A 25,195-nucleotide genomic window follows, 5' to 3' on the forward strand; every position below is an offset into this window, starting at 1 on the left:
GAAGAACGCTTGCTCCAGTCCATGCTGGTGCCTCTGTGAGGAGACTTAACCTGGGACACAACGTCAGAGGGGTGCCCATTTGGGACAACCTCATGGTGCTCAGGACTGGGTGCTTTGGACAGAGGCCCCTGGTAAGGCCACATTCCTGTGCATACATCCATCTAGGGTACCCAGCACTCAGAGTTCCTAAGTGCCTGGATGAAGTTGAGGTATTAGATAAATAAATACTTCTTGTCTTATTGCCTCATGTCTGATAATGTAGGAAGGAGCTGCAGTCATCATAGTCTGTGCATGCTTTAAACTGATGTCCTCAGGAGCTAACCTTCTCCATGAGGGCTGGTAATCACAGAATCACAGAATTGTAGGGGTTGGAAGGGACCTCGAAAGATCATCGGGTCCAACCCCCCTGCCAAAGCAGGTTCCCTAGAGCAGGTTGCCCAGGTAGGCGTCCAGACGGACCTTGAATATCTCCAGAGAAGGAGACTCCACAACCTCCGTGGGCAGCCTGTTCCAGTGCTCCGTCACCCTCACCGTGAAGAAGTTCTTTCGCATGTTGGTGCGGAACTTCCCATGATTCATTTTTTTTGGCCATTACCCCTTGTCCTGTCCCCACAAACCACTGAGAAGAGGTTGGCCTATCAAACGGGACTTTAGGGTACTGGGACGATTAGTATATGGAGCGGGAGTACAGGTCGTGTTTTCCTCCATTCCTACAGTGGCAGGGAGGGGTACAGAGAGGACACAGAAAGCCCACCTGATAAACACATGGCTCAGAGGCTGGTGCCAACACAGAAATTTTGTTTTTTTTTTGACCATGGGGCGCTTTACTCAGCACCCGGCCTGATAACTTCAGATGGGTTCCACCTGTCTCTTATGGGAAAATGGATACTAGACCAGGAGCTGGCAGGGCTCATTGAGAGGGCTTTAAACTAGGTAAGAAGGGGGACGGGGATGAAATAGGGGACGGGGATGAAATAAGGCTCGTTAGAGGTGTACCAGGGGGAACAATGTCAGGGCCAGGGGAGAAAGCAATGGCCCAACTGAAGTGCATCTAAACTAATGCACGCAGCATGGGCAACAAACAGGAGGAGCTGGAAGCCATCGTGCAGCAGGCAGGCTATGACTTGGTTGCCATCACTGAAAAATGGTGGGACCACTCTCATGACTGGAGTGCTGGAATGACTGGCTATAGGCTCTTCAGAAGGGACAGGCAGCACAGAAGGGGTGGTGGTGTGGCTCTCTATATTAGAGAGTGTTTTGATGTTGTGGAACTTGAGGCTGGGACTGATAACGTTGAGTCTCTGTGGGTTAGGATCAGAGGGAAGGCCAACAAGGCAAGCGTCCTGGTCGGGGTCTGTTACAGACTGCCAAACCAGGATGAGGAGACGGATGAGGAGTTCTACAGGCAGCTGGCAGAAGTTGCAAAATCGTCAGCGCTTGTTCTCATGGGGGACTTCAACTTCCCAGACATATCCTGGAAGCACAACACAGCCCAGAGAAAGCAGTCTAGGAGGTTTCTGGCGAGCGTGGAAGATGATAGCTTCCTGACGCAGCTGGTTAGAGAGCCTACCAGGGGAGGTGCCCCGCTAGACCTTCTGTTCACAAACAGTGACGGACTGGTGGGAGATGTGGTGGTCAGGAGCTGTCTTGGGCAGAGTGACCACGAAATGGTAGAATTCTCTATTCTTGGCGAAGCCAGGAAGGGGACCAGTAAAACTGCTGTCTTGGACTTCCGGAGGGCTGACTTTGAGCTGTTCAGGACACTGGTTGGCAGAGTCCCTTGGGAGGTGGTTCTGAAGGGCAGAGGAGTCCAGGAAGGCTGGGCACTCTTCAAGAAGGAAGAGTGGCTCAGGCTCAGTGGCTCAGTGGCTCTAATGGCTCAGGAGTGGTCTGTCCCCACGTGCCCAAAGATGAGCCAGCGCGGAAGAAGACCGGCCTGGCTGAACAGAGAGTTGTGGTTCGAGCTTAGGAAAAAAAAAAGAGGGTTTATGACCTTTGGAAAAGAGGGTGGGCCATTCAGAAGGATTATAAGGATGTTGTAAGGATGTGCAGGGACAAAATTAGAAAGGCCAAAGCTCATCTGGAGCTCAATCTGGCTACTGCTGTTAAAGATAACAGAAAATGTTTTTATAAATACATCAACACAAAAACGAGGACTAAGGAGAATCTCTATCCTTTACTGGATGCGGGGGGAAACTTAGTTACAAGGGATGAGGAAAAGGCTGAGGTGCTTAATGCCTTCTTTGCCTCAGTCTTTAGCGGCAAGACCAGTTATTCTCTGGATACCCAGTACCCTGAGCTGGTGGAAGGGGATGGGGAGCAGGATGTGGCCCTCAATATCCACAAGGAAATGGTTGACGACCTGCTACAACACTTGGATGTACGCAAGTCGATGGGGGCTGGATGGGATCCACCCGAGGATACTGAGAGAACTGGCGGAGGAGCTGGCCAAGCCGCTTTCCATCATTTATCAGCAGTCCTGGCTATCAGGGGAGGTCCCAGTCAATTGGCGGCTCGCAAACGTGATGCCCATCTACAAGAAGGGTCGGAGGGTAGACCCAGGAAACTATAGGCATGATAGTTTGACCTCAGTGCCAGGGAAGCTCATGGAGCAGATTGTCTTGAATGTCATCACGCGGCACTTGCAGGGCAACCAGGCGATCAGGCCCAGTCAGCATGGGTTTATGAAAGGCAGGTCCTGCTTGACGAACCTGATCTCCTTCTATGACAAAGTGACATGCTTAGTGGACGAGGGAAAGGCTGTCGATGTGATCTACCTTGATTTCAGTAAGGCTTTTGACACTGTTTCCCACAACATTCTCCTGAAGAAACTGGCTGCTCGTGGCTTGGACTGGCATACGCTTCGTTGGGTTAAAAACTGGCTGGATAGCCGGGCCCAAAGACTTGTGGTGAATGGAGTCAAATGCAGTTGGAGGCCGGTCACTAGTGGAGTCCCCCAGGGCTCAGTATTAGGGCCAGTTCTCTTCAATATCTTTATCGATGATCTGGATGAGGGGATCGAGTGCACCCTCAGTAAGTTTGCAGACGACACCAAGTTAGGTGCGTGTGTCGATCTGCTCGAGGGTAGGAAGGCTCTGCAGGAGGATCTGGATAGGCTGGACCGATGGGCTGAGGCCAACTGTATGAAGTTCAACAAGGCCAAGTGCCGGGTCCTGCACCTGGGGCGTAACAACCCCAAGCAGAGCTACAGGCTGGGAGATGAGTGGTTGGAAAGCTGCCTGGCAGAGAAGGACCTGGGAGTACTGGTTGATAGTCGGCTGAATATGAGCCAGCAGTGTGATCAGGTGGCCAAGAAGGCCAACAGCATCCTGGCCTGCATAAGAAGCAGTGTGGCCAGCAGGTCTAGGGAAGTGATTGTCCGCCTGTACTCGGCTCTGGTGAGGCCGCACCTCGAGTACTGTGTTCAGTTTTGGGCCCCTCGCTACAAGAAGGACATGGAGGTGCTCGAGAGAGTCCAGAGAAGGGCAACACAGCTGGTGAGGGGTCTGGAGAACAAGGCTTACGAGGAGTGGCTGAGGGAGCTGGGATTGTTCAGCCTGGAGAAGAGGAGGCTCAGGGGCGACCTTATCGCTCTCTATAGATACCTTAAAGGAGGCTTTAGCGATGTGGGGGTTGGTCTATTCTCCCACGTGCCTGGTGACAGGACGAGGGGGAATGGGCTGAAGTTGCGCCAGGGGAGGTTTAGATTGAATATTAGGAAGAACTTCTTTACCGAAAGGGTTGTTAGGCGTTGGAACGGGCTGCCCAGGGAAGTGGTTGAGTCACCATCCCTGGAGGTCTATAAAAGATGTAGAGCTTAGTGATATGGTTTAGTGGAGGGCTTGTTAGTGTTAGGTCAAAGGTTGGACTAGATGATCTTGGAGGTCTCTTCCAACCTAGATGATTCTGTGATTCTGTGATTCTGTGCCAAATCCCTCTGTCTCCCACACCTCAGGTATTTGTAAACATTAATAAGATCCCCTCTCAGCCTTCTCTTCTCCAGGCTGAACAGACCCAGGTCTCGCAGCCTTTCTTCATAGGGAAGATGCTCCAGGCCCCGTATCATCTTTGTGGCCCTCCGCTGGACTCTTTCCAGGAGATCCCTGTCTTTTTTGTACCGGGGAGCCCAGAACTGGACACAGTACTCCAGGTGAGGCCTGACCAGGGCAGAGTAGAGGGGGAGGATCACCTCCCTTGACCTGCTGGCCACGCTCCTTTTAATGCACGCCAGGATCCCATTGGCCCTCTTGGCCATGAGGGCACACTGCTGGCTCATGGCCAACCTGTCATCCACCAGGACCCCCAGGTCCTTCTCCTCAGAGCTCCTCTCCAGCAGGTCGTCCCCCAGCCTGTACTGATACGTCCGGTTGTTCCTTCCCAGGTGCAGGACTCTACACTTGCTCTTGTTAAACCTCGTTTGGTTTCTTCCTGCCCAGCTCTCCAGGCGGTCCAGGTCTCGCTGAATGGCAGCACAGCCTTCTGGCGTGTCGGCCACTCCTCCCAGCTTTATATCATCGGCGTACTTGCTGAGGGTGGACACCATTCCCTCATCAAGGTTGTCGATGAAGATGTTGAACAAGACCGGACCCAGCACTGACCCCTGGGGAACACCGCTAGTCACAGGTCTCCAGCCGGACTCTGCGCCGCCAATCACCACCCTCTGAGCTCGGCCAGTCAGCCAGTTCTCAACCCACCTTACTGTCTACTCCTCTATCCCACACTTTCTCAGCTTTGCTATCAGGATGTCATGGGAGACAGTATCAAAAGCCTTTCTGAAGTCAAGGTAGATGACATCCACTTGTGGTGCAATTGCCTATAGTAACTAGGAAAATAAAACTAACATTCACATTTTAAAGAAAATGTACAGCATTGAAGAGGCTTTCAGGGTAGGGTGTAGCTGCATTACCTAAGCGTTCCCTAGGCTTCCAACCCTAGATGCTGTCACGCTGGGGGAACTTGGTGTGCTAGCTCTAAGGAACAGTACGGAGCGTAGAGTGGAGTGGAGACACCACGGCTAGGCTCTGTGACCAGGTGGGGACTCGATTTTTCTTGTGCATACCGAGATCGACAAGCCGCACTTTTTGCTACCCTGAGCCAACAACCTGTCGTGTTTTGACAAATGCTGTAATCTAGTGTACTTTTGCTCATTATAATATCATTATAATACCAAAACACACCTCCATCCCAAAAGCTACCCGCCTCCAAGGTGCGACCACCCCTCACTGAGCATGCGCTCTGAATTTCTCAGAGCCTATTACTTTAAACGGAGACGGGAAAACTTTTCACCAATCATAACTAAGATATGCTTGACTAGAGTCACTCAAGCTCCACCTAAAAGATAGAAAATAATATAAATTGGCCTAAGAGAGAGGGGGTGTCAGGGGAAGATACTGTCATTAAGATACCACCGTCAGGGGAGATACCATCACGAGGGAATATACCATCCCGAGGACCTCCTGACTCCTGGGATCAGTCGACGGGCTGAGCGTCTCTTTCCCCCCATTGGGATGCCTTTGGGTGAGATTTGAACACTTGGTTATACAGTGTTTCTCCGCGGAAACTTAGAAATCTCTATAGAGTCTTTGTGCCTTTTAACACGTTAATTTCCAGGCTGCGCACCTGTGTATTTCATGCATGCTAGCTTGCTTTTGCAGACAGTAACTATCACCGGTAATCCAAAGAACCTGTGTACCTGTTGCTGTAATAAATTGTGCATTGTTCGTAGCCATGATAGTTCTCATTGAACACGGCTAGAGTAAGGGCGGTTATACGTTACTGGTGAATCCATGACCGTGGTAGTTCAGTGCTCTGAATCCGACCAGACCCATATTGGTTAATGCCTTATTAGTGAATCTGTGATTGTGGTAGTTCAGTACCCTGAATCCGACCGGACCCGTAACGGTTAATCGGCTACACCCCTTAATGCGACAGAGAAATTGGCGTAGTCAGCAGGATTGCTATGGATAAACTGTTGCAAAAATGCAAATGTTTCCCTTCCCAGGTGGGGAAGGGGTGTGCCCAAAAATTTTGGAAAAATCAAGAGAAAGTGGTAGAAAGTATTGAGCAGTGTCAGGCTTCACGAAAGATCGGACAACGAAAGGGTAAAGGTGTGATTTGTGCTGTGTTAGATGCCTGTTTGTCTTGTGCTTAGCAGGAAGCTAAGGAAACTCCTGCTCCCAAACTGATTTCTGATGTGGAATATACAGCTTTGAAATCAGAGAATGAGGTGTTGAAGTCATCATTGGCCTTTGAAAGGGAGACGGGGAAAACATTAGGAATCAGAGTGGATAAACTTTTGATTGAGAATGACAAAGTTGTGACTGAAAATGATAAACTTGTGAGTGAGAATAATCATCTTAAACAATTGCTGGAGAGAGTTAGTCATCTGTTAAATAAAGTACAGCCTTCTACTCTGGTTAAGCAGATTCGTAGGTTGCTGCATAGTGCAGACCCTGAAAGCTGGGATGGTGATTTCTGGTTTGACAGTGATGATGGTGTCAAAGAGATTGCTGATTCTGAACCTCAGTTGATTTCCTTGAGACCTTTGGTTAAGACTGAGACGACTGTTGATGATGATGATGAAATACGCACTACTGTGCGAACGATTCCATGGTCACCAGCAGAGTTGGTTAAAATACAGGAAAAGTTCTCAAGGCGGTCCGGAGAATCGGAAGTTGATTATGTGTGGCGAGTTTCTCTTGAAGGAGGAGATCAAATTATGTTGAGTGAGGAAGAGGCAGGAGGCTTTTGGGGACCTGGAGTATTTTTAACCACCACACCAGGAGACCATAATTACTCTATAACTGCATGGATGGCATACTGGGCAGGTGGTATAGATCCCCAGGAGAGAGGGGAACCCCTGGAAATTAGAGCCACAAGCTATTCTGACCTGGCTGTAGCAGTACAGAAAGCAGCCTGCATTCAGGCGATATATGAAAGAGATGAATTCAGGAAATCCCCGATGTTAGCTCCTATTGACCCAGCTCGATTAACCCCTCTCATCCGTGGACTCCCTGATTGTCTTAAGATGTTTGTAGCACATACCCAGGATCGCATACTAGCTGCTCGTAGGGATGATGATCATGGTCGTAGGTGGAATCCAAACTCCCCCATTCCCACCTGGAGTGAATTTATACAAGACATAGATAAATACGGACGCCGAATGGGCTGGATTAGTTCATCCAGTATTAAGTCCCAAGATCACCCTCGGCGAGTCCGCCAAATCCACACTCAAAATCCCAGATACCCCAAATTCAAAGAGAGGTTCAAATTTAATAAAGAAAGGGATGAGTTGTGGCGTAAGGTCCTAGCTTTGGGTGCACCCCGACCATTCTTGCATGGTGCCTCTATGGAGGACCTCCGTACATTAGTCCAATTTCTGGGTAAGAAAAATATTCCAGATGAGGAGAACTGCCTAACAGAAAAAAACCCAGTCCGTAAGGAAAGTACACCTAGTACCAAGCCTAATTGACAAAGCAGAATCTCAGCAAAAAAACTCCTATCCCCGGGGAGGGCAGTGAGCCACCCTGCTCGGCGGGTATTAGCAATTCAATGGCTCTCTAATGAACACTCTGACCCTATCATTGCCATTCCCGCTGGACCCCAAAAAATATTGGTAAATTTTCTTATTGACACTGGGGGCCCAAATGTCAGTAATTACACGAGACAGCACAAACCCTGAGCATAACATCTGGTCTACGCAGGGTTAAATTCACGGGAATCGATGGTGTGGAAAAACAATGCCCCACTGCAAAAATTTCACTCTGGTTGCCAGAGGAACAAAAATTAACCAGGGTAGAAGTATTAGTCAGTGCTGCATATACTAATATTTTAGGATTTGACATACTGCATGGCCGTATGTGGAAACTCCCTGATGGAACTGTGTGGAGTTTTGTGACACATCAAAGGGATTCAGGCACAGTGAGACTGAGTCTGTTACAAACATCCATATCCTTACCCCCCACTAAAATCACTAATGTTCGGCAATATCTATTGCCAGCAGCAGCACTTATGGGGATTGACGGGGTGATAACAGAATTGGAAGAAAGAGGCATTATTAAAAGGCCTCATTCACCTTACAATTCACTGGTGTTGCCAGTAAAGAAACCAACCAGGCAATGGCATTTTACAGTGGATTACAGATAGTTAAATGCTAACACCACACCTTTGACTGCCGCAGTTCCAAACATGGCAGAGATAGTGAAAGCCTTCTGTGCATCTAACAGTAGCAATGGTGCTAACTACTCCCAAATATCTCTACACATGGGAAGTCAAAGATTGCTATTTCACCCTCTTTCTAACCCTGCCGGTTGAATACAACCAAGCATATTTTATTTTCTTTTGTGTTCACAGGAATCCTGAGTGAACTGCATACGGACAGCTGGAGGATGACGAATCAACAGTTTGGATTAATAATGCTATGCTTTACCCTGACCTTGATGCAATTACAGACTTCAAAGGAAACTTAGATACTGTGGTTGTGCACGGAGCTGAGGTGTTTCACCATGACATCTAACCGTGCAGTCACAGTATAGCGCAATCACTGGAACATCTCAAAACAAAAAGGACCTAAATCTCTCTACTTTAGTTCTACACGGAAACAAAATATTTTCAAAAGATGAATGGAGTTGGAATGATTCTCTTCAAATGGCTGAACTTCAAGCCACGTCTGGCCAGACAATACAAATCAGTTGCCGAATAACTAATGGATCTGCTTACAATAGGCCGACTGAAATTAAGACAATTTATGCTGATTCTACCAGACCACAAAATTATAGTACTGATTGTACCAAAATAACTGAACCAAATTTTGATTGCTGGTACAATTTTACTTTCACCAAACCTATAATTGTGTACTGTCTTTGGGGTTACAGAGGCACAGAATTACTATTTGAATTTATGTCGACTGCAAAGGATAAGAAGCCTCTGCCCTCGCAGATATTTGAAAATACACCAATTCGGCCTTACGTTAATCTGACTCCTTCCATCTTCAGCACAGGTCCTTACATAATTTAAAAATGTGGGACAGCAACAAGTTCTTTTTAACCCTATCTGGTCTCTAAAAAGGGTAGATTGGGAACAGGATTAGGTATATTAAATAACTGCTACTACAGATGACCTAAGGAAATTGGAACGACCAATGAAATCATCCTTATTGGCCTTAGGAGCAAGTCAATGGCTTCTATCAGACATTTTACCCCACTGAAAACAAACTGAAGAAAATGATCATCAATTAATTGTAAATGCCCTTGGAAAAACTCAGGGCAATACCTCCCTTGCCTTGAGCTGCATCCAAGCGCAGTTATGGATACAATCTGTAGCAGCAGCTATTATTAGAGAGGGAGAAAGAGGAACTTTACCCACTGAAATTCAAGAATTGATTCGGGATAATGCTTCAGAATTTGAAAAGGAGTTTCAAGCATGGTGGCAATTAGCCAACTTTACCTACTATGCAGAAAGTGATAAAATTGTTGCCTTTATACTTACCATAAGTAATGCCACCATATACAATGTATATCCAATCACTGCATTAGGACTCAGTCATAATGGAACTATACTTTATCCTAAGGAGCATAAAGTATGGGCCCATCAAAATTAATCGGCTACACCCCTTAACGCGAAACCACTGCTCTCCCCCCATCTACCTATCTGGTGATGTGTTGTGGTTTAACCTGGCCGGCAGCTAAACACCACACAGACGTTCGCTCACGCTCCCCCCTCCCTCTCTGGGATGGGGGAGAGAACCGAGAAAACTGAAGCCTGTGGGTAGAGACAGTTTATTAGGACAGAAAATAAAAGAAAATAATAATAATAATATGTACAAAACAAGTGATGCACAATACAATTGTTCACCACCCGCTGACCGATGCCCAGCCTATCCCCGAGCAGCCGGTCCCCCCACCCCTGCTAGCCACCCCTATATATTGTTTAGCATGACGTCAGATGGTATGGAATACCCCTTTGGCCAGTTTGGGTCAGCTGTCCTGGGTCTGTCCCCTCCCAGCTCCTGCTGCACCCCCAGCCTGCCCGCTGGCAGGACAGAGCGAGAAGCTGAAAAGTCCTTGGCTTGGTGTAAGCACTGCTCTGCAACAATTAAAACATCAGTGTGTTATCAACATTCTTCTCATCCTAAATCCAAAACACAGCACCCTACCAGCTACTAGGAGGAAAATTAACTCTATCCTAGCTAAAACCAGGACAGTTATCCACCCCTTATTCCATACCATTTATGTCATGCTCAGGTTACACCCTTTCCAATACATTCCAATTAATCACCATTTTCATCTATGGTATATAGAATGTCCACTGAGTTTGCATAGTCCATGACTGACTTCGGGCTCCATCTGTCACAGCAGTCTTTCAGGGCAGAAGAGATGGTGTGTGATGTTGGATTGTCACACGTTGAAGCCCATTCTCGTTCCATCACATCGCTTTGCTTGTCCAGTTCTATCAAAATTCATTCAGCAGTATCTGTGTGGTTGTTACTGTGATACCATTAATAGGACATTGACATATAGTAATGTAATGTATGTCATCATGGTAGTGATGACATACAGTATTATATAATAATTAACATAATACAATTCAACTCATGGGCTATTCTCACCCAGTATTAAATCCCCTTGAGGTACACACCGGACCTCCCCATTCTTTTGCATTACCCACCGAGTGCATCCAGGTCCCTGAGCAAAAGCAATCCCACGAATGGGTTTGCCTTTTCCTGAGGCAGGAGTACCCCAGACTTATTTACCCAGCATGTTTCTTACATGCACTACAGGAACTTTATCCCCTTCTACAGTACGTAACAGGTTTGATTGGGCAGGTCCAGCTCGGTTGGCAGATCTCCTAGTATTGACTAACCAGGTGGCCTTTGCCAAATGTGTATCCCAATGTTTGAATGTCCCAGCACCCATTGCTTTCAGTGTAGTCTTTAACAGTCCATTGTATCTTTCAACTTTCCCAGAGGCTGGTGCATGATAGGGGATGTGATACACCCACTCAATACCATGTTCTTTGGCCCAAGCGTCTATAAGGTTGTTTCGGAAATGAGTCCCATTGTCTGACTCAATTCTTTCTGGGGTGCCATGCCGCCATAGGACTTGCTTTTCAAGGCCCAGGATAGTGTTCCGGGCAGTGGCATGGGGCACAGGATATGTTTCCAGCCATCCGGTGGTTGCTTCCACCATTGTAAGTACGTGGCGCTTGCCGTTGCGGGTTTGAGGGAGTGTGATGTAATCAATCTGCCAGGCCTCTCCATATTTATATTTCAGCCATCGTCCTCCATACCAAAGAGGCTTTGACCGTTTGGCTTGCTTGATTGCAGCACATGTTTCACAATCATGAATAACCTGTGCTATAGTGTCCATGGTCAGGTCCACCCCTCGATCACGAGCCCATCTGTATGTTGCATCTCTACCTTGATGGCCCGAGGTGTCATGGGCCCATCGGGCTATAAATAATTCACCTTTATGTTGCCAGTCCAGGTCCACCTGAGCCACTTCAATCTTAGCAGCCTGATCCACCTGCTGCTTGTTTTGATGTTCTTCAGTAGCCCGATTCTTGGGCACATGAGCATCTACATGGCGTACCTTTACAACCAGGTTCTCTACCCGGGCAGCAATATCTTGCCACAATGCAGCAGCCCAGATGGGTTTGCCCCTGCACTGCCAGTTGTTCTGCTTCCATTGCTGTAACCACCCCCACAGGGCATTTGCTACCATCCATGAATCAGTATAGAGATAGAGAACTGGCCACTTTTCTTGTTCAGCAATATCTAAAGCCAGCTGGATGGCTTTCGCTTCTGCAAACTGACTCGATTCACCTTCTCCCTCAGCAGCTTCTGCAACTCGTCGTGTAGGACTCCATTCAGCAGCCTTCCATCTCCGATGCTTTCCCTCAATACGACAGGACCCATCAGTGAACAGGGCATATTTCTTCTCATTTTCTGGTAGCTTGTTGTACAGTGGGGCTTCTTCAGCACGAACCACCTCCTCCTCTGATGATATCCCAAAGTATTTGCCTTCTGGCCAGTCCATAATCACCTCCAAGATTCCTGGGCGACTGGGGTTTCCTATTCGAGCCCGCTGAGTAATCAGTGCAACCCACTTGCTCCATGTAGCATCAGTTGCATGATGTGTAGAGGGGACCCTTCCTTTGAACATCCAGTCTAGTACCGGCAGTCGGGGTGCCAGGAGGAGCTGCGCTTCAGTATGGACCACTTCCGAAGCAGATCGAACTCCTTTATATGCTGCCAATATCTCCTTTTCGGTTGGAGTGTAGGGGGCCTCAGATCCTCTGTATCCCCGACTCCAAAACCCCAGGGGTCGACCTCGAGTTTCCCAAGGCACTTTCTGCCAGAGGCTCCAGGTGGGGCCATTCTCCCCGGCTGCGGTGTAGAGCACATTCTTTACATCTGGTCCTGTTTGGACTGGCCCAAGGGCTACTGCACGAACTATTTCCTGCTTAATTTGTTCAAAGGCTTGTCTTTTGTGGTCCGATGTAGTCAATCTGCCAGGCCTCACCATATCGAAATCCAAACCATCTCCCCCTATTCCAGGGAGACTTTACCCTCATGGCTCTCTTAATTGCAGCACAGGTCTCACACTCATGGGTGACCTGTGTGATGGCCTCAGTGGTCAGGTCCACCCCTCGATCACGAGCCCATCTGTATGCGGCATCCCTCCCCAGATGTCCTGATGTTTCATGGGCCCATCGAGCTACAGACAGCTCACCCTTACATCCCCAGTCCAGGTCCACCTGAGCTACTTCAATTTTCGAAGCTCGATCCACTTCTTCATTGTTCCGATGTTCTTAAGTGGCAAGATTCTTAGGCATGTGAGCATCTACGTGACATACCTTTACAGCCAGGTTTTCTACCTGGGCAGCAATATCTTGCCACAGGGTAGCAGCCCAGATAGGTTTACCTCTGCGCTGCCAGTTGTTCTGTTTCCATTGCTGCAGCCACCCCCACAGAGCATTTGCTGCCATCCATGAGTCATTGTAGAGACTGGCCATTTTTCTCTTTCGGCAATCTCTAGGGCCAGTTGTATGGCTTTCACTTCTGCATACTGACTCGACTCGCCTTCCCCTTCCATGGCCTCCACGACTCGTTGTGTGGGACTCCACACGGCAGCTTTCCATTTCCGATGGCCCCCTACCATGTGGCAGGATCCGTCAGTGAACAACACATACTGCTTTCTGTCTTCTGGCAACTCATTATATGGTGGTGCCTCTTCAGCACGGGTTACCTCTTCTGTTGGTACTCTGAAATCCTTGCCCTCCGGCCAGTCCATGATCTCTTCCAGGATTCCTGGGCGGTTGGGTTTTCCCATTCGAGCCCGCTGTGTAATTAACACTACCCACTTACTCCATGTAGCGTCGGTTGCATGGTGTGTAGTGGGAATTTTCCCTTTGAACATCCAGTGTAACACAGGTAGCCGTGGGGCCAAGAGGAATTGTGCTTCTGTACCAATAACTTCTGAAGTGGCTCAAACCCCCTCATACGCTGTTAATATTTCCTTTTCAGTTGGGGTGTAATTGGCTTCTGATCCTCGATAGCCCCGGCTCCAGGACCCCAGAGGTCGACCTCGAGTTTCTCCTGGGGTTTTCTGCCAGAGGCTCCAGGTGAGCCCATACTCCCCAGCTGCAGTGTAAAGTATGTTTTGCACAGCTGGTCCGGTACGGACAGGCCCAAGGGCTACTGCACGAGCTATTTCTTGTTTGATTTGTTCAAAGGCCTGTTGCTGCTCGGAGCCCCGCTCAAAAGAGTTCCTCTCTCGAGTCACTCGATATAGAGGACTCACAAGCTGACTATAGCCTGGAACATGCATTCTCCAAAATCCCACAAGGATTGTGGGCGAGGATGGCGACGTCCATCCTGCCATTTTACCCCCAAGAACTGGATTTCCTGTGCGGGTCCCTTGACCTTATTCTGTTTAATAGCAAAGACTGCTTTAAGGAGAATTTGAATTTTCTTCCCTTTCTCAAAAACTTCTTCTGCTGTGTTACCCCACACGATGATATCATCGATGTACTGCAGGTGTTCAGGAGCTTCCCTGTTCCAGTGTCGTCTGGATCAGTCCATGGCAAATGGTAGGGCTGTGTTTCCACTCCTGGGGCAGTCGATTCCAAGTGTACTGAATGCCCCTCCAAGTGAAAGCAAACTGTGGCCTGCATGCTGCTGCCAGAGGGATGGAGAAAAATGCATTAGCGATATCAATTGTGGCATACCACTTAGCTGCCTTTGATTCCAGTTCATACTGGAGTTCTAGCATGTCTGGCACTGCAGCACTCAGTGTTGGCATGACTTCATTCAGGCCATGATAGTCCACCGTTAGCCTCCACTTGCCATTAGACTTTCGCACTGGCCATATAGAACTACTAAAAGGTGAGTGAGTCTTGCTGATCACTCCTTGACTCTCCAGATGATGAACTAACTCATGGGTAGGGATCAGGGAGTCTCGGTTGGTGCGATATTGCCACTGGTGCACAGTTGTAGTCACAATTGGCACTTGCTGTTCTTCAGTCCTCAGTAATCCTACAGCAGAAGGGTCTTCTGAGAGACCAGGCAGAGTAGACAGCTGCCTAATCTTCTCTGTGCTCAAGGCAGCTATGCCAAAAGCCCAGCGGTACCCTTTTGGATCCTTGAAGTACCCTTTCTTGAGGTAGTCTATGCCAAGGATGCACGGAGCCTCTGGGCCAGTCACGATGAGGTGCTTTTGCCACTCATTCCCAGTTGGACTCACTTCAGTTTCCAATACAGTTAGCTGTTGGGATCCCCCTGTCACTCCAGAGATACAGATGAGTTCTGCCCCTTGCTGGCCTGATGGCATTAGGGTACACTGTGTGCCTGTGTCCACTAGAGCTTTATATTTCTGCGGTTCCGTTGTGCCAGGCCATCAAATCCACACAGTCCAGTGAATCCGGATGTCCCTCTCCTCTACCTGGCCGGAGGCAGGGCCCCACTAGTCCTGGTTGGAGCATCTGTCAATTAATTCTTCCAAATGTGAAGCAGAGGTCTCTTCGTCAGGGTCAGGAGTAATACTCGCCCTTCTACTGCCTCTGGGGGACTGCCCAACAGAAACTGGGGCAGCGATCCTCCTAGGGGCCTCTTTTCTTGCTGCTGTATCTTTCCACAGTTCATGTACCCGAGCAGCTAGGGCCGAGGTCAGTTCACTGTCCCACTTCCTCATATCTTCCCCATGGTCACGTAAATAAAACCACAAGGTAGCCCGTGGTGTGCGTCCCGGATTGACGGGAGCTGGAGCTCCCTTGCTTGAGCTGGAGAATGCTGGCACTTAATGGCTGAAAGATTCTTCCATCTTGGTGAGGAGGAAGTTATGTGTTCTTCTAACCATTGGGACAGTCTCTTCACGGCTGAAATACAGGCCCGTACTGGGGCAGAGAGATTTTCTTCATGTTTATGGAGCTGGTTGGACATAGTATCCACTGTTGGCCCCATCCCCTCCTCCCAATCCATTGCTGCCAGTGTGCTGGCATGTGATGAGGGTGCAGCCCGTACCAACTTCCGCCACATGGATGCTGTGCACTGGACTTCATCAGGGTCTTTAGGTGTCTGGGCATTGTCCAAATCACTGTAAATCATCTCCAGTACAGCTAATTCCCGCAGGTGCTGGAGACCTTTATCCATAGTGGTCCACTTGCCTACTTGATATACAATATCTTCCTTGTGGGGATACCTTTCCTTCACAGCTGACAGGAGACGCCTCCAGAGGCTGTAGCCTGGTGCTCCATCTTCAATTGCTTTGTCAATGCCTGCACCTCTAGCAAGGGATCCCAGCTGCCTGGCTTCCCTGCCCTCTAATTCCAGGCTATTGGCTGCAGTGTCCCAGCACCGGAGCAGCCAGGTGACAAGGTGCTCACCTATACAGCGACTGAAATCTTTTCGCACATCTCGTAGCTCACGCTCATATAGGTTTCGGCTAGATACTGCTGTTTTTGCAACATCTTCATCTTCATCCTCCTGCTCCTCTGATGGCTCGGCCTCGTCTTCTCTATACCTAGACCTAGCAGAAGACCCTCTGCATTCTAAACGACCTGACTCTCTATACCATTTTTTCACCTTGGTTATGGGTGCAACCGACACTGGTACAGTTTGTTTCCCTGGCTCAGCCTTGGGGCCCATTTTAGGGCTTGGAATGGCTGCTGGGCCTGTCTCAGAGGTTTAAGTGGAGTTAAGAAGGAGGGGGAGAGGTGCTCCAGGCGCTGGAGCAGAAGTCCCCTGCGGCCTGTGGTGAGGACCATGGTGAAGCAGGCTGTCCCCCTGCAGCCCATGGAGTACCACGGTGGAGCAGGGTTCCGTGCTGCAGCCCGTGGAGGAGACCACGGTGGAGCAGGTGAACCTGCACCGACGGAGGCTGCAGCCTGTGGAAGACCCCTGCCAGAGCAGATTCCAGGCCGGACCTGTAGCCTGTGGAGAGGAGCCAACGCAGGAGCAGGTGACCTGGCAGGAGCTGCTGCCCGTGGGGGATCCAGGTTGGAGCAGTTCGCTCCGGAGGGATGGACCCCGTGGTACGGACCCATATCTGGAGCAGTTCTTGAAGAGCTGCTGCCTGTGGGAAGCCCACGCCAGATCAGTTCAGCAAGGACTGCATCCCGTGGGAGGGACCCCACAGCACAGGGGACGAGAGTGATCAAGAAGGAGCGGCAGAGAAGAAGCGCTGTAGACTGACCATAACCCCTGTTCCCCCATTCCCCTGTGCCACTTGGGGGGAGGAGGTGGAAGAGGGTGGATGGGGGGGAAGGTGCTTTTGGTTTCTTTCCTTTGTTTCTCACTTCTCTAGCTTGTTAGTAGTAGGTAATAAATCTTACTGTCTCCCTACTCTGAGTCTGTTTTGCCCGTCATGATAATTGTTGAGCTATCTCCCTGTCCTTATCTCAACCCTTGAGCCCTTTTCATCATGTTTTCTCCCCGTTCCTCTTTGAGGAGGAGGAGTGAGAGAGCGGTTGTGGTGGAGCTCGGCCGCCCACCCGAGTAAAACCACCACACAATTGCTTGGAGATAGCATCCAGAACAAGCTTTTCCAACACCTTTCCAGGGACAGAGGTGAGACTGACTGGCCTGTAGTTTCCCGGATCCTCCTTCTTGCCCTTCTTGAAGACCAGAGTGACATTGGCTATCCTCCAGTCTTCAGGCACCTCTCCTGTTCTCCAGGACCTTTCAAAGATTCACAGATTCACAGATTTCTCTAGGTTGGAAGAGACCTCAAGATCATCGAGTCCAACCTCCGACCTAACACTAAGTACTCCACTAAACCATATCCCTAAGCTCTACATCTAAACGTCTTTTAAAGACCTCCAGGGATGGTGACTCCACCACCTCCCTGGGCAGCCCATTGCAATGCCTAACAACCCTTTCAGTAAAGAAGTTCTTCCTAATATCCAACCTAAACCTCCCCTGGCACAGCTTTAGCCCATTCCCCCTCGTCCTGTCACCAGGCACGTGGGAGAATAGACCAACCCCCACCTCTCTACAGCCTCCTTTCAGGTAACTGTAGAGAGCGATGAGGTCGCCCCTGAGCCTCCTCTTCTCCAGGCTGAACAAGCCCAGCTCCCTCAGCCTCTCCTCGTAAGACTTGTTCTCCAGACCCCTCACAAGCTTGGTCGCCCTTCTCTGGACTCGCTCGAGCACGTCCATGTCCTTCCTGTAGCGAGGGGCCCAAAACTGAACACAGTACTCGAGGTGCGGCCTCACCAGAGCCGAGTACAGGGGCACAATCACTTCCCTCGACCTGCTGGCCACACTGCTTCTTATACAGGCCAGGATGCCGTTGGCCTTCTTGGCCACCTGAGCACACTGCTGGCTCATATTCAGCCGACTATCCACCAATACTCCCAGGTCCTTCTCGGCCAGGCAGCTTTCCAGCCACTCATCTCCCAGCCTGTAGCTCTGCTTGGGGTTGTTGCAGCCCAGGTGCAGGACCCGGCACTTGGCCTTGTTGAACTTCATGCAGTTGACCTCAGCCCATCGCTCCAGCCTATCCAGATCCTCCTGCAGAGCCTTCCTGCCCTCGAGCAGATCGACACACGCACTTAGCTTGGTGTCGTCTGCAATGATAGATGATAGAGATAGATATATATAGATATATATATAGATAGATAGATATAGATATATAAGATGATAGAGAGCGGTTCGGCAATCACCTCTGCCAGTTTCCTCAGCACACGTGGATGCATCCCTTCGGGGCCCATGGATTTGTGTGTGTTGATCCATGCGCTGATTTGTGTGTGTAAGGGCTTTATCTGCATCTGCTGATGTTTCAGCCACTGTGAACATGCTGGAGTGAGGGAGCTGTCATTCCTCCTAGCAAAGGCAAGTTCCCAGCCTCAGCCCCCTGCCCAGGATCCGCCTCTATCCCTGTTTCGGTGCTCTGGACTGGGTTCCTGAAGTGGCTGTGGTACAGGGCTCAGAAGAAGGGTACGGAGTCGTTTTGACCAGGCTTGATCCAAGAGTGCCGCTGACTGTAGCGACAGCTCAGCTGCAGTTTGTTTTTTCCAAAGCTAGCCTGCTGCTGTCCTACTTTTTATAATTCGCACAGAAGTAGAGGATGTTTTTTTCTCTGGCTGGCATTGTGAAAGAGCATCCTCTCTCCCGTGGCTCCCAGCTTGAAGGGAAGTGTTTCTCATCCCCCCTGCCCAGCTGCTCATGCTGGATGGAGCTGGCTGCGCTGAGCCTTTCTGCACAGGGCTGAGCCCTCTGCCAGACTCCGGGGCTATAAATGGACCTGGCCTCTTCCACGCCCTCCCAGCACCACAAGATGTTGCAGGAAATCGGAGCAGGGCCAGGCTTCCTCTGAATTAGGAAAACAAACCTTCCTACCGCTGCCTTGTGGTAGGACCTCTGTAAGTTTTGGCTTCGGGGGCAGCTATCTGTGCCCCCAGGAAGGCAGTGTTGCGGAGCTGCAGATTTGCGCTGTGAGAGCGGGTGGTCCCTGACTTGCATGCCAAGCTGGGGCAGACCTGGAAGAGCTGTCACCGGTGGCCACCTCATGCACGGCACCAAAGATGTCTGTCTGATCCGAGTGCTATGCCCTGAGGGAAGGCCAATGGTATTGCTGCTGGCTGCATCCTGCTTTCACATCCGTATTAGGCACTTAATAAAAGAAGCCTGACTTTTTGCACAAATCCCCGTTTGCCTCCCTTAGCTTTGGGATTTATGACAGAGATCCTGGGATCTTTGAGCCTTACGTCTCTCCTGAAAGGTGGGGAGGATCAGCACCGTCTTGTTCAGCAGGCACTGGGACCAGGAGTGTGCAGACCAAGGTGACTCAGGGAGTCAGTAGCTGCCCTGAATTTTAAACTGAAGTCTTTTGTGTCAGCTTGAGCAGAGTGCTACCCCCCGTCAGGCCATTCATTCCATGCAGAATACAGGTCTGTATTAAAAAAAACTAATTTGTAGTCTCATGTTTAAGAAACGGAGTCTGAAAGTCTCCCAGTTATGTGCTTCAGAGAGGCTGCTAGGCCAGGTTCCTGTCTGGTGGCCTTTCACTGAGCAATGGTTTTGCATCCTTCTGGCTTGGCAACACCTAGAGGCTTCCTTACCTGCTGGCTATTGAGTCCTCAACAACCTGCAGGCCGTGGTTAAGGGAACAATTAATATTCAAAAGGTGTGAGCCTGGTTTGTGGTTTCCAACACCTGCAGTTCTGCTTCTGGTTCAGTTTTTGCTGGGGCAGCAGATGCTGTCTGACACTTTTGGCTGTTCAGGGTGCCTGGCTTCTTGTTTTTTTCCTCTACAGTGGCTTGGTTGTGCTGCAGATCAAGTGGGTTGGCAGAGCAGGTGGCTGGGCGGTGTGCAGGGAGCAGTATGTCTGCTCTTTTTTCAAGTGAGCTGCAAAATGTAATAACCCAGTCCGCTCATAGTGCTTATGGTTTGCTAAAACCTCCTTTCTATCTCTCTGCTGGGATCGCAGTCAAAATTTTGCAGGGATGAGGGATAGATGAAGTGTTTCCTTCACCCTTTCCCCACTCCATCAAGCTGCTGTGGCAAAGGTATCTCTGTGGAATCAATGAAATGAAGTTATTGTATGTAGATGTAGCTGCCTGATGTTGTTTCCTGTGGTTAGCTCTGCTGAAGCTGGGCCAGGCATCAGATCCTGTGGGTTTGCCAGCTCGACTTGGAACACTTCAGGGGAAACTTGGCTGGGAGGAGTTTTTCTGCTTGCTCTGTCCCTCCCAGATGTTCAGGGAGGCTGCTTCCCCCAGTTCTTCTTGGACTCACGCAACCTGCCTTCTGCTGAACACTTAATTCCCAGTTCTTCACCAAAGGATACATACAAGGGTGTTTCTTGAGTATACGTCGCTGTTCCTCTGATTCTGGAACATGAAGCCTGGTTGGGATTTTGCTTGTGATAGCTGCTGCTCATCTGAAGCCCACAGTTTCTCCCCATCTTCCCATTCTTGTGTGTGCTTGTCTGGACTGGGAATATTGGTTTCCACATCTCGCATTTGATGTGCCTGGGATTGGTATGTACTGATCATCTTCATAGCCCTTATGCCTTGTGCTGGACTCTGCATTTCCTACTGAGTCCTCAGTGGAGCTGGGGAGGGCAGCGTGTGTCCTCCTCAGGACCTGTCTGAACCATCTCTCACCACGGATAACCCTTACAAATGCTCTGCTGACACCAGTATCTTTGCCTGGGCCAAGCTGTAAAGACTGTTGTTGGAGGACACTGCCTTAGGATGCTGTCAACCTGTCTGTTAAAACAATTGCTTTGAGATTTCAGAATTTTCTGCTTAAGAAACTGTGTAAGCACTATGGTAGCGGTATCTCGTGGGCAACTCATTGGTGTCCTTTGCAAGAACTTCTTGTTGGCTGGTGTCACAGTGGCTGGTTCAAACTGCACCCAGATCCCCCACAAGTGCCAGGGCAAAACATGGTTCAGATGGCAGCATGTGAGCACGGATTTGGTGTGCTGCTAATCCCCCCTCAGTGCTGGGATGCGGAGTGCAGCCATCCTACTGCTGGCATGGTTGTGCTACCACACACATGGCTTTGAGACTCTGTCTGGCAAAGCCAGTGGTGTATCTAGCAGGTGTCTGTGATCGGGTGAGGGGCTGGGAGGGTTGGAGCAGAGCATGAAAGTTAGCATCAGAGCTGTCCCATGCGAAGCTCCACAGCTCCCTGCATCATGCCACGGCGGGGTATCCCGCTGAGATGGAGCAGCACAGGCTCCGAGGGGACAGTAGTAGGGCTGAGTGTCCAGCTGCCTTGAGCCACATCCTAATGAGAAAGGGGGACAGAGAAGCCAAGCTGTATGGTGTGCACGGAGATGATGGAGGGAGACATCTGCCCAAGCAGAGATTAGAAATACCCTCTCGGTGTGAGAAACATCTCAGACAATTTTCTTCAGACAGGATCTTCTGTGAAGCTATTTAATTCGTGATTACAATGGCGGGCGTAGCCAGGATTGTGTGTAGGGAGCTCAACTTCAAAATCTATTCCTTCCCAGGACTGAGTATGATCTGTCATTTTTAGAAATCTAGAGAATCCAGACACAGTTGCTGCTGGAAATAGCAATCAGGGACAAGGCCTTTTCAATCTTTCTAGGCATCTGGGTGCAAATCCAACAAAAGCCGAGTTTCCAGAACTTAGTCAATTGCTTCCTTACTGTCTGATCCTCTCCACCCTTCCAGAAGAGGAAGGATGCCAAGGAGTGTGAAATTTCCACTTAATTCCTAGAGTCCACATTAGCCCTTGCAATATTTCTGACATAAAGTGATTTCCTTGATCAGAGTCAATATTTTCAACAATTCCATACCTGGGAGTTATTTGTTCTAGAATTACTTTAGTTACTATGTTCGCAGTAGCAGATACTGAAGGGAAAGCTTCCACCCACCCTGACAAATGATCGACCAAGACTAACAAGTATTTAAATCTACCTACTCTAAAGAGCTCTGTAAAATCTACCTGTACATTTTGGAAGTGTTGAATTCCTGGTTCTCGCCCTCCTTTGGGCTGACTGCAGATAATTTTCCTATTTACCTTTTGACATACTACACAACTCCTGCATGCTTGTTCAGCCAGAGTATATATATATTCCTACACATACATATTTCCATAGCACAGCGTCACACGATGCTTGAATTCCCCAATGACCCTCTTGATGTAAAACAGTTAATATTTGCCTCATTAGCACTTTATTCAGCATTTCTCTCCCCTCGGGGAGTATCTGTTTTTTCCTTTGGGCTTCGTGACTCCTAATTCCTTAAAAACCTCTTTCTCTTAAAATATTTTAGTTCTTTTTGGTTTTGGGTAGGGGTAGCTCAAAAATTCCCTGAATCCTCTCTGGATTTAGTCTTCATTCCCCCTCAGACACCAGATGCCCTAAATACTTGACTCCTCTTTCTACGAATTTTAATTTATTTTCCAATACTTTCATGCCCTGTTTTCCCAGAAAGCCGAATAGCTTGTTAGTGGCTTCCTTCACAGCTGTTTTCTCCTGTCCTGACAATAAAGGATCATCCACATATTGTAACAGTAACACCTCCTCTGGAGGTTGGAATTGCTCCAAAATTTGTTCTAGAACTTGCCCAAATAAATTGGTGGCCCTGTGAACCCCTGAGGTAAAATTGTCCATCTGTATTGTTGCTTCCACCCCCATTTCAGGGTCTTTCCACTCAAAGGCAAATATATCTTTGCTCTCAGGGCCTGAGAGCACTCCATTAATAACACTGTTATTCCAGCCTAACAATTTACTATTTGAATGCCCAATTTCATTATCAAATCCTTTCCCAACAAGTTAGTCCCTGCCTCGGGTGCATAAAATAATTGCCCAGTGATCATTCTATCCCTAGTCTCAGCTTGGTGTCCCCAAAAAGTGGCACTGTTATCCCAGTCCCTTCTACCCCCATCACTTTTTAGGGTTTCATTAGTTAATTTAAGCCCTGATACTTTACAGACCAGTAATGACCTAGCTGCCTCAGTGTATTGGGTTCACATGGCAAGGTTCTGGTAGTGGAGGGGGCTGCAGTGGTAGCCCCTGTGAGAAGAATCCAGCAGCTGCCCCATGTTAGATAAATAAGGGCCAGTTTCAGCCAGCTCCAAAGCGGCCCACCGCTGCCCAGAGCCAAGCCATGAGCAATGCAGTTTAAATCTCTATGAGAGCACATCCAAGAAAAGGAAAAAAACTGCTGCACAACAGCAGCTGGGAGAGTGAGGAGTGAGAAACCTCCCTGCAGACACCAAGGTCAGTGCAGAGGAGGGGGAATGCAGTGCAGAGGTGCTCCAGGTGCCGGAGCCGAAGCCCCCCTGCAGCCCACAGAGAGGCCCCTGGTGGGGAAGGCAGACCCCCACAGCCCATAGTGTACCACAGCAGAGCAGATCTCCACACTGCAGACCATTCAGGAACAGCCCAGGAAGGTCGGCACCCCATGAGAGGGACCCCACACCAGAGCAGCTCCCAAAGAGCCCGTTTTTCGCTGCCCGTGGAGAAACCCACACAGGACCAGCCCAGGAAGGTCGGCATGAGAGAGAGAGTTAGGGGAATCTTATCAAGTAGAGATAGAGTGCTGACGGCATGAAACTAGGACTAACTATGGTGCTTGTGCAAATTAATTAAAGCAAGAAGCCTTGGGCCCCTTTACCAAGGTCAGTCTCTTAATAAGAGTGTGAGCCTATCTTAAGAAACTGGTAGAAACTGCTCCTGTGGATGGACAAGATCCAAGAAGCAACTGAGTCTGCGCAGAGACAAGAGGTCAACTAGCGGTGATGAGGAAGAGTCATCAATCTTCATCCCCACGACCCCCGACGACCACCACCAGAATACACTGCGCAAGCGCAGATGGGAGGAGTTTATGGAAATGACTCCTTGGAACTAATTTTAATACGAAGCGGGGACAGGTTATGAGTATGTATAGGCGTATTGTGAAACTTCATGCATATGTAACTCTTTACTGCATATAACCAAGGCAAGTTGCCGCGTCAGGTGCGCACGACTTTGGCGGGACTACCCCCCGTGCCGCCCAGCGCTGAATAAACATACCTACTTTACAATCTTACTGATTGTGGAGTCTGTTTTCCGCAAGTCAGGCACCCCACAACAGAGCAGGGGGGAGAGTGACCATGAAGGAGCAGTGGAAACGAAGCACCACGGACTGACTGCAGCCCCCACTCCCGGCCCCCCCCATGCCACTCAGGGCAGGGAAGAGGTGGAAGAGAGTGGATGGGGGAAGGTGCCCCCAGCTTGTTTCTTTGTTTCTCACTGCTCCAGCCCATCAGCAATACGTAATAAATTTTATTAATCTTCCTATGCTAAGCCTGTTTTGCCCGTAACGATAATTGTAGAGTGATCCCTATTGAGGTACACTTGAGGAACCCTTGAGGTACACTTTTTCATTTATCAGGGAACTAGCTTTCTGAGAAGCCCCGATTATAACAGCAATCTCTCCTCCTTCTTCCACTCCGGATACTCCTATTTGAAGTGGCTGGTCTGGCCACACTTAAAACATCTTCTCAAAGCCTGTCCCTGCTAGGATTTAGGCTGCAACACAGGTAGTTTTCCTTGCCTGCCATTCCTTTGTCTCTCTTCCTCTCCTTTCCATCCTGAGCCCTCTATCTCCCCCTCTGCCTCACTACCCAGTACACTGTGAATACCATTTGTTTTGCTCTCTGCTTTTCCTTCTCATCTCCCCTCCTGGCGTGCACCTTCATACTACCCACACTGTTCACTCCATCCCCCCACCTTCTGGAGCTTTTTCTGCATATCTGGCCAGGCTTTAATCACAAAATGAACTTTAAAGAGCCCTTGGGCTACCGGGTCCTCAGGATTCATCCACGAGTACTTTCTCATTCTGACCCCGAGTCTCTCATATGATTTCTATGTTGTGGGTTGTTATTATCACAGCTAGATAAGCAGATATTTTTGCTCTATCGGAATTACTCTCGGTCTGGAGGGGGGGGAGGGTGTTAGTTCTTTCCCATTCTTGCATAGCTGCCTGCTGAATCATTCCCCTCCTAAACATTCTTCTCCAGGGAATAACATACTCAAGATTGACATTTCCCCCCCCGGAATACAAATTAGGCCTTAGAAACGGATTTGACTGCTCTGCTAGGCCCTCAATTAAAGACTTCATTTCCTTCTTAAAACTCCTAACCTCTCTGCTGGTAAGGGGGGAGTGGCACCGGCCTCACTTCGGCCCTGCACGGCCCTGAGGCCCCAGCCTCCGCTCCTGCCGCTC

General features: G+C 49.3%; 2 protein-coding genes and 1 long non-coding RNA gene across 3 annotated transcripts in view; all 3 read right to left on the reverse strand.

Moving 5' to 3' along the window:
* The window catches only part of LOC308184773 (uncharacterized protein), a 242,858-nt gene extending 225,498 nt beyond the window's left edge, over positions 1-17,360 (reverse strand). The window contains exon 1 of the mRNA XM_080572306.1: positions 13,469-17,360. The gene's annotated coding sequence lies outside the window, so the exon portion shown is untranslated. The remainder of the gene's footprint in view (positions 1-13,468) is intronic.
* Positions 1-25,195, reverse strand: part of LOC308184893 — a 470,974-nt gene that overhangs the window by 266,320 nt on the left and 179,459 nt on the right. The window lies entirely within an intron of this gene.
* The window catches only part of LOC308184797 (uncharacterized protein), a 383,809-nt gene continuing 362,143 nt past the window's right edge, over positions 3,530-25,195 (reverse strand). The window contains exon 2 of the mRNA XM_080572369.1: positions 3,530-4,897. Coding sequence (XP_080428495.1) covers positions 3,869-4,543 — 675 coding nt within the window. The 5' untranslated portion in view covers positions 4,544-4,897 and the 3' untranslated portion in view covers positions 3,530-3,868. The remainder of the gene's footprint in view (positions 4,898-25,195) is intronic.

This window comes from Anser brachyrhynchus, assembly GCF_964034855.1.
Source record: "Anser brachyrhynchus genome assembly, chromosome: W".
Lineage (NCBI taxonomy): Eukaryota > Metazoa > Chordata > Aves > Anseriformes > Anatidae > Anser > Anser brachyrhynchus.